Source organism: Xiphias gladius, chromosome 7, assembly GCF_016859285.1.
Source record: "Xiphias gladius isolate SHS-SW01 ecotype Sanya breed wild chromosome 7, ASM1685928v1, whole genome shotgun sequence".
In the NCBI taxonomy this organism is placed as follows: Eukaryota; Metazoa; Chordata; class Actinopteri; order Istiophoriformes; family Xiphiidae; genus Xiphias; species Xiphias gladius.
The window spans coordinates 23,538,327-23,548,164 of record NC_053406.1 but is presented as its reverse complement, the minus strand read 5'-3'; the positions used below and the strand labels follow the sequence as shown (position 1 = coordinate 23,548,164).

The 9,838-nt window shown below is 43.8% G+C and overlaps 1 protein-coding gene across 1 annotated transcript in view; it reads right to left on the bottom strand.

The window, feature by feature from the left end:
* Positions 1–4,167: 4,167 nt before the first annotated feature.
* zmp:0000001236 (mastermind-like protein 2) overlaps positions 4,168–9,838 on the bottom strand; it is a 35,791-nt gene continuing 30,120 nt past the window's right edge. Inside the window, exons 3-5 of the mRNA XM_040131497.1 lie at positions 5,895–6,059; positions 5,668–5,776; positions 4,168–5,578 (exon numbers count right to left, since the gene is read on the bottom strand). Of these exons, the coding sequence (XP_039987431.1) occupies positions 4,734–5,578; positions 5,668–5,776; positions 5,895–6,059 (1,119 nt within the window). The 3' untranslated portion in view covers positions 4,168–4,733. The remainder of the gene's footprint in view (positions 5,579–5,667; positions 5,777–5,894; positions 6,060–9,838) is intronic.

Here is a 9,838-nt window from a genome sequence, read left to right as displayed (position 1 = left end):
TGACACCAACACTTACTTTTTTCTTCCATTTTCACAGTCCAGAAACAGTATGATTTGTAAATCAACCTCTGTATGAACAAACTGTATAAGCTAATGAGAAAATGATGTAGGTTTTAAGTGTTAATGGACACGTCTGAATAGGTCTAGCTGAGAGATTCTTTTTATTTTTTAGACAAGATGGTTGTTTTGAGTGACTAACCCTGAGATTTAAGGATGAGGTTTCAGAACAGAGAAGCAATTGTTTCTTCTATGGGCGCTCACATGTTTACATGCTCTCTGAGGTAAGAAACTCCTACAGCCGCATTGGAGGCAACACACTGACAATTCTCTCACAATCAAGTTATTTTTATGTTTACACCACAAATACGTTTTTTTTTTTAAAATACTGCAGTAAACTTTGAATCGGTTGAGGCTTTGCAGGATGTCACAATGATTCTGTTGCCAACCAATGCTTAAATGGTAGGATTAACTTGATGGAACATCTTTTTTTTTTTTTTTTTTTTTTTTTTTTAGATCTGAGAACATGAACATTTTTTTTTTATTCTGTGTGAGAAACCTCTTTTTTTTTTTTAGTTTTGATTTTTATCGATCATTAAATCATGTGTTGATGATGAATTAAGATGGATAAACAGTGTTGGTGAGAACAATGCAACTAAAATGAGTGGTACACTGCAGTGCTTGTATTGCACGGCTACAGAGTTTTCATTTTGATGCAATGATGCATTTTGTCACACAAACCTGATTTTATGCTTACTAGTTGTGTAATTGTCAGAGCATATTAGCTGTTGACTGTCATTGTAGCAGTAGAACTAATCACACAAGTTAAAGGATTTTGTATTTAGAGTTTTCTAAATGCACATGAAATGATTTATATTCAGTAATGATCTATTCATTTTTTGATAGATATGTGCATGTGTTTTAGAGCAATAAATTCTGTTACATTATATCTTTCTTCATATGATACTTTGAATTTGGCCTGAAATAAACTATATACTTTGTGGTAATATTTTCCTTGTGTGGTAATTCATTGTTTGTGTTTTGGAGAATGAATTCTAAACTTAAGCGATAGTTAAATGTACCAACGGGTTATATTACATGGGATGTTCTTGTCTGTACCCTACCCTAAAGCTTCCATTGTTCTCGTGGTGGAAGCATCTTAACTTGCCTGTTTTTGTATTTTATATTAAATGTATGGCTTAGATTAAAAAAAAAAAAAAAAAATCTGCAGCTTCTCGGTTAATGCATCACATGTTGCATACGAATAGGTCATAGGTCAATCCAGATGCAGAATTGTATTCTGAGCAAATAAATAATCAACCATGATTAATAACAATCGTAATACAATACCAATAATGATTCATAATTACAACAAAAACAATAATAATGATTTAAAAAAAAAAAGAGTTAATCTGTGATGCAGTATACTCTTGCTGTGACCATCGTGACCTGAGGGGGACATTTTTTTTTTTTTTTTCAAATTCCGTTTCAAACGTTTTATTCCGAAAGGATTCATGGGAAGTAGTTGCTGACCTACGTCTGACGGCAGCGTCGCTCGATTTAATTGTGTCGCAGCTCCTCACTGCGACCACTGGAGGGCGGTCAAGGCTCGCCTTAAATCCGCCGAGGCTTAACTTTGCTCCGGCGTCTGTGAGACCGAGTTGATCCACCGCCCCCCGGTGGTCAGGGCGCGAAACGGCACCTCTGTCCGTCAACCGCGCAGGGGTCGCGGCAGAAACCCGGAAAACGGAACGCCCGTTTAGTTTTTTTTTTTCCCATCCAAGCTCCCGACACCGCCCACAGTGGCCGCCCCTCCCGAGCGGTCACGGTGAGGAGCCGAGACGTTAACCAAGTTGCCTCAACGGAAACACGGCAGTACAACTTCCGGTATAAGACGTTCAAAATACATTTACCAAACTTGAGCAATCCGTTTAAAGGGTTAACTTTTTTCTTTCTTTTTTTATTTTATTTCCGGTCATAAATTCTCTTCTCTTCTTCGGAATCCTTCTTTGTAGATTTATTGTACACGATTCTGTTTAAAAACTCAGCAAAGCAAGATCAAAAAAAAAAAAGAGGTCACACGACGAGGTTTGCCAAGTAGCTTTAGACAAATCACAGTCCCCCCCCACCCCCTTTTTTTCGCTCTTCATCATCCTCTTATCACTGCATATTGTGACACAATTGCAACAGTAATATTTCGGGTTTGTTCCGGCGAAATAAACAGCGATGTAGTTTCCCACGGTGACTACCGGGGGGCAGCGCACGCTCAGCTCGGGTGTAGTGAACGGATGCCAGGACGTTCGTCCAAGACACCGGCCAGTCACACACCTTTTTTCCTTTCCTTTCTCTATCATATTTTGCTCATATACTATATTGTTTTATGTTTTTGTTCATTGAATCCATTCATTTTTGTTTAGTTAATGACATACGCCACTGCTGTTTGGTTTTTATTTTTATTTTTATTTTAAATGCCGCTGAACGCTCTCTGGGTAAACCTCAACAGACAGACCTCGACAGATGTGGCGACACACCTGACCGCCGGTCTCGGGGCAGGTCTGCGGACGCCGAGGCAGACGTCGAAAGCGGACTGGAACCGCGACGAGGACGCCCGGGGGTAAAAAAAAAACCTTGGGTCGGCGCTCAAGCGTTGTCTGGGCCACGAGAGGAAAGGCACCGGCGGGTCGAGGAAGACGCGCGTCGAGGCTGCAGAACAAATCAAAAAGCGATAGAAGCCAGGTCTCGTTGTTTGTGTGGTTTAAACATGCAACATGTCTGTCAAGGAGCAGTGGGTCTTTGCTTCAAACACTTGGCCACAAAAAAAAAACAGATAAAATGCACAAATGACAACCATCCTCTCATTACATGCGATGATGCCCCCGATTCAAAATCTTCCACCTGCTCGCCGGATCTGAAAACTCGTGGCTCTTTATGGCGCGTCTTGGGCTGAGAGAAGAGTCTGAAAAGGAAACTTCTGCAGCAACAACTCGGCATTTGGATATTTCACAGAGGAAAGAGGAAGATGAATTCGCAGAACTTGGAGACACCCAGTGCTCTTCTCAGTAAACTGTTTACACGGGGCATGGACTGGAAGATTTGTGACCAAGAGTATTTATATTGTGCTGTTACTCCACCCGGACCCCTTTAACACATTTCCAGATGTTTTGCGTTTATTTTGCCATCCCGTGAGAGAGTTGCGGGCTCACGGATGCCACCGGCGTCGTTTCTACCGTCGAAGGCTGAAACCCGCCACACTCGGCGTGGAAACCTCCATTTCCACAGTGGAGCTCCTCGCCGACGGACGTCCGCAAAAATGCGGTTCACGATTCTCTCTCTCTCTCTCTCTCTCTCCAAACTCTTATGTGACTCAAAGGTCCGCGCTCCCACGCAACATCCCCGCAGGCTCAGGACGACCACGAGGCAGACCGTACAGTACAGCCGTGTCGCTGCGTCACGTGCAGGATTCGCCAGTGCGATGGAACTTTACGTGTGAAACCCGGAGTGTGTTTTTTTTTATTCTTATAAATCCACTGTGGTTATTACAGACCCGTGACCCGCCGATGCTCTGCCCCAGTCTGTCACTCATAAACGTCGAGTGGCGAGCGGTTGTTTGACTCCAACCCCCTCAGCCCACGTGGTTACAGGCATTCGAGCGACGTCTTTCAGTCGATCCTTCATTTTTACCTCCACCCAGGAGGTTGTGCGACCACCCGTGTCCGTCCGTCCCTTTCTCGGTCTCTTTATTTTACGATTACGCAAAAAAAAAAAAAAAAACTTACTGAGCCAATTTGCGACCAGACTCGGTGGAGGGATGGGGCACGGGCCGGGAGAGATCCCGTTCAATTTTGGGGCAGATCCGGATCGTTTACCATGAATTTGAATTTTTTTTCCCCCTCTGAAGTCTGGTGTATGTTATGTTTGACATTTGCCCTTAAATTCTAGTTTGTAACTGTGTTCATCACCTACTGCTTGGACGCATCGTCTGTGCCTCTGGATTTCACAGCTTATGTCGCGCTGTTACAATAACTGTATCCTAGTAAAACAATACAAGCCACAATCTTTTATAAATGATTTCTCTCCTTGCTTTAGACTGACAACCAAAGTTTCCATTAAAGTAGATAGCAACCAAACCAAAGCAATACTTTATTCAAATCAATTTTATTAATTGCATGTATTATAATGTTTCATTACTATCCCAATAATTATTAAATATCACATGGAAAATTAATGGTTACATTATTTAAATTGCATCAAAAAAAACTACCACAGATGAAAAAGCTTGAACAATAAGTATGAAAACATTGGTTGTGGCAAGATTCTCTGTGTGTAAATACCATGTCATGCTAAATAGTGGATGGAGATTTAGGAACTTAACTTGGATTACCAAGGTGAAGCAACACAGCAATGTTTTCTTTTCACAGTGTGAATTTGGTATTTTGTCCTACAGGACAGCACTATAGCTTGAATATGACAGACCACAAAAACAGTGAATTCAAAGAAAAAGCAGTTTCTCGGACAATATACCAGAAACAAAATATGCTGAGTACTAAGAACATAACGCAAATTCCTTTCACAGTAAATACAATATAAAACAATACAGTATACGCTTGGATAACAAATACTATGAGTTTATAAAATTCCATTTTATCGTTATTTACAAAAGTTACCCCTTCCACCTTACATATATAACCGCTATAATTTGAGCCTTGGGTCGATTTTTAGCAATTTGTGACCCAAATTCATGAGTGACTGCCGAGAATCTCATCCAAATTTATGTCTTTCATCCAGTCATCATTCCCAGAGCCAGACTTGAGCAGAGAGTCTATGAAGTCTGAGTCCGTGTTGATCCCGGGAACTGTGTTGTCTCCCTCGGGCAGGAAGTCGAAGGTCAGGCGGTTGGCTCTGTTATTCTGGTAGCTGCTAGAACTAGGACTGCGCTCAGCGAAGTTGCCCGCTGGTACCCTCTGTTCAGGAGAGGCCTGGTTCAGGTTTCCCACTGCTGAGGGCGAGCCCATCATCGGCTGGCTTGGTCTTGGGCCTGTGTCTCTTATCGAAGGGTTAAGAGGGAGCATCCCGAGGTCTGGTGCCACCTGGTTCGGAGGGCCGACGTGCCTCTGTTGGTACGGATGGTTTGGCATGTCCAGCTGTGCGCCCTGGGACTGCAGTGGGTTGGGTAGCCGCCTGACACCAAGTCCAGTTGTCACTTGCTTATTGGCTGAGCCCCAGCCCATGTTGACATTTGTCATCAAGCCTCCGAGACCCTGTCCTGGCACCCCCGGGGAATGCAGGTCAGCTGTCGTTCTCGGGTGTTGTACACCTGCTGCATTGTTCATCCCAAAGGAACCCCCTTGCGTGTTTGGTCCCAGGAACCTTGGTTTACTTTGATTTAGTCCAATTCGATTCTGATTATTATGCTGCTGGAACTGGCCGATACAGGAACTCGGATGACAGTCAGCCCCGATACCGAACCTGCGGTCCGATGGCGAAGGACTCATCTTTGAACCAGACCCACTGGGGAGGTGACAAGACATGGACTGTAGGTCATTCTCTGGGCCACTGCTGGAAGACTGGGAGGAGTTTTGACCTAAAGAGACACCAAGAAAAAACTGATTATAATTATGGCCGCTTGTCAGCATTTAAACAGTTTCTGTCCAACCAGAAAATGTACAGTACCCGTGAAGATGTTTCCTTGCTGAAGTCCCACCATACTTCTTGACTGCTTATAATCAGGCGGCGGTCTTGTGAGATGACGACTGAACTGATCGTGTGTACTGTCTTTGTCCTGAAAAGGAAGTAGAAAGGTGTGAACACCGACTGTGCGACTAATCATCTAGTCACGCAATAAGCCGTGTGAGCTGCTGGCTAACCGGTGAGAGCTGTGCGATGTTGACGCGGCTTACCGAATTGCCGATGGTGTGCTGTTGTTGGTTAAGGTGTCTCTGCATGGCCTGAGTTTTTGCTGGGCCTTTCTGCTGGCTGCTGGGTGCCGGGGGCCGAGGCTGCGACTGGGCTGACATGACTCCTAGGCTTCCATTAGTGGGCAGCCTTGGAGCAGGAGGAACGCTCTTGGAAGAAGACACACGTGATGGTTTTACATTAGTGTCGGTGGTGCCTGCTTTTCAATTTTTAAATAGATCTCTTGGCCTCTCCTCTGCTAAGTGCCTGGAGATTGGAGCTAAGTGCTGTTGAAGCCGTTGTCAGAAAACACAAAACCAAAACAATGCAATAATAAACATGGACCACTAGAGGGCAAAACTCTACAAGGCATCGTGGAGCTGTGTCAACGATGCTATTCAACCTCCAGAATGTGGTCATGGCTACTCCCTCTTCAGATGAAAAAGGGAGACTTGGAGAGAGGATTTTTTTTTTTTTTTTTGGGAAGGGGGGAGTGTGAGCCCTCCTCAAGGCCTGCTTCTCCCTTGATAATTGTGTCTAAAGAGAGTGGAAAGAATCCCTGAGACAGCAGGAAATGTGTGCCGATGGGGAGTTAAGCGCCAGCACCATGACTACCTCCATTTAATAAGCTCTCCTTTACTGATCACTGTGTTGTGTTTGGCAAGGAGGCATTCCATCCTCTAGAAACCCATTTGGCTCCCGACACTATCACACTGATTAAAACGTTTTAGTCGGCAGCGCTCGAGTGAAATTGAGACGTCCAAACTAGCTTTTTATTTGAAACCGTGTCCTCAATGTATGCTTTTGTGGACAAGTTTTCACCATCATGGGTGTTTGGCATGTTATATGTCCTTGTGATGCCTATTTTTTTAAGCTTTTTTTTAGGCAGCTGTGCAAGCCATCCGAGCACTCCAAGTAAAACCTCTTTCTTTCTTGTGGACACAAGGACACTCTCACTATGCTCAAGCTTCTACAAAGTGCAAGCATTTGTCATGAAAGAGGTTAATGTGCACCAAATCCAAGTCAACACACGCTGTGTATACAGTGTCAGTCATTGTGTTGACTTAAAATATTTCCCAGGGTGAAATGGATTAAATCCAACAGTGCATTTAGCAGAAGCTATTACTTAGAGGACAGATTCTTTGCAAAGGACGAATCTCCACAGGGTGGTGACTTTGTGGTCCTTAAAGAAAAACAGAAAGAAAAGAGAGGCTAGTGTGTGTGTACTCGTACGGCTATACATTGTGAGGACCAGTTTGAGTCGGAGACCCATCAGAGGGCGGACATTTTGGGAAAGTAAAGACCTTTTGGCCGGTCCTCACTTTATGACACAGCTTCAAATGGCTGTTTTAGGGGTAAGACTCGGTTTTAGGGTTCAGGTTAGACTTAGGTTTAGGTCGGGGCTGGGGGTCAGGCATTCAGTTGTGACGGTTAAGCTTAGGGTAAGGGGCTGAGGAATGCATCATGTCAATGAGTTTCCTCACAAAGATAGAAGTACAGATGTACAAATGTGTGTGTGTGTGTGTGTGTGTGTGTGTGTGTGTGTGTGTGTGTGTGTGTGTGTGTGTGCGCGTGTGCGCGTGAAGGATAATGAATGGGGCTGAAATATGGAGAACTAAAGAAACATGATTAGAGAATGAGAGAAGCTGAAACTCATCAGGAGTCACAAGCCATTTCACATGAGCTAATATTCGCCTTCTCTGCCTGAGTTCAACCCACACAGCAAACCAAGCATGGCGATGAGGTTACACAGGGACTAAAACATCAAAACTGTGGTTTCTCCTGTTACTCTAGAAAGCTGAGTCACTGGCTTTGATTCACTGTATCCAGTTAGCGAGACTGTGAGAAACTGTGGGCATCACAGACATTTTCCCCACAGAGGTACACTGGAGAGGGCTTGTTCCGTCTTTGTTGTAAGACAAACCCAATGAGGGGTGTTTTAGCATTTACAACTGAGTAATCCTCTCTGTCATCCTGATGTGTCATAAAGCTGTTTTCCATGTTTACCGCCCCCCCTCATTCTTCACAAGCTTGTCGTAAATGAATACCACATGTGGCTCGGGCCTCGGAGAAGGAGCGGAGTGATTTAGTCTCCCATCCTGTGGCAGTGCAGGCAGCTGACAGAGATCCAGGCCCAGCCTTGCCGGCTCTCACACTGCACTTCCTCCAGTCTGGACTCAGGACGCTGTCCCTGGGGAACGCCTCGGCATCTGGACTTGGCCGCAGCTCCCTTTCCCAGGAAACAAGTACTCCCTTCACAGCACTGCTGGATTGACCTGGTAGGCTAAACCCCAGTGGCCCAGCTCTTATCCTAACTGAGGGATGTGGTGCCACAAGATCATCAACAAAAGTTGAGGAGTCATTATTTATTGCAAGCACACCCTCAGATTTAGTTGCAGTTATACTTTGGGTGTCACCATTTTCAGAAAGGAGAGTACTTCATTCTTCAGAAAGCAAAGTGCCGGCTCTTGTGTAGTACTTAAATGGAAATCTATATTAGCTGAAGCTAATTACAGAGGTGATGAAAGCACATCAAAATGTCTGTCTTCACTTGATCTAATAGTGTTGTCTTAAGCGCAGCAGATGTAAGTCATTCTGGATAAGACTGTCTGCCAAATGTAAATGTCAATCCGAATGTAAATGTTTCGATTTAATTACAAATACAAACATACATTAGTGTGCCGCTGTATAGGGACTGAAAGTTAAATATACAGAAAGGCAAAACTGTTTACTCTACTTGATCAGAATCATTAGATGCTTAAAATTATAGAACTAAATAGCTAAAGGGAAATTTAGATATGTGTCAAGGAGGCCTTAACAGATGCAGTAAAACAGGTCCAATGCCCATTGTGAGAATTCATTTTTTGGGTATATTGAATTAAAAGATGGGCGAATAGCTCAAAAAACACCTCAGTTTGTGAAGAACATTTCCTGAAGAACAATTTGTTTCTGCATTTCCTTAAAGTTGACCTTTCCTGCACCTGCATGGATGGCTGTACCGGATTCCGTCACCAGAAAATTCCATACAGATTTTTTTTACGCTTTCCAGAGGGGCAAAAATTAGAAATCAATTTTACGTCAGGCATTATAAATAAAGACGACCTTCCTGTAGCTTAAGTCCACGACATACTGTAGGTACAGTGCCGATGTGACTAGCAGCACAAACTTTGTCCTTGAAATAGCATTGCCCATCAACCACAGTAACTCGGGTTTCATAATGCATTAGTGTCCTCTAGCGTACAGTATGCTGCCAGAGAATGTATTCATACTGTTAAAGAGTGAGATTTGTGTGTGTGTGTGTGTGTGTGTGTGTGTGTGACCTCATAGTTAGAGAGTTGCAGAGCTATGGATTTAAATTTTGACATGTTTGACTCAGCAGCCGATTATTACACTGTATGAAGCTTCAAACAAGCACCAGAAGCTCACATCTCTGGCTGTTTCAAAAAGGTCTTCAGCCTCGCTCGGCGGGGGGAGGCCTGCTGCTAGTCACTAGTGTCACACGGGGGATCAGGGGGACTCTTTCAGGACCTTTATTTTTCTGGCATTACTAATTCAATTCACTGTGGGAAGAGACTCCACTCTTTTTCTCCTCTCTGTGAGCTGTCCCTTCCTCATTAGCTGGACTTTTAACCCTGTCCATGCTGATTGCAAAAGACAAACACCATTATCAGCCTTTTTTTTAAATGCTTGTTCTAAAATTCTAGGGTGGCTCTTATTCCTTCTTATAATATCGTATCCCCGTATGCAAACTGCATGTTTGCATATTTTATTTGTTCAAACCAACTGTACGTTAAAACAGGATGTCCTTGGGAAAGTTGGCTCACCAAATCTTCACCCTTTATGAACTCGAGCGTAGCGACACGTCCTCAGCATTTTAAAGACCAGAGGTGACTGAGCTTTCACTGTCAGGAGCTTCGGGCTCTGGAGAAGTTTGCTTTTTTAATCATTT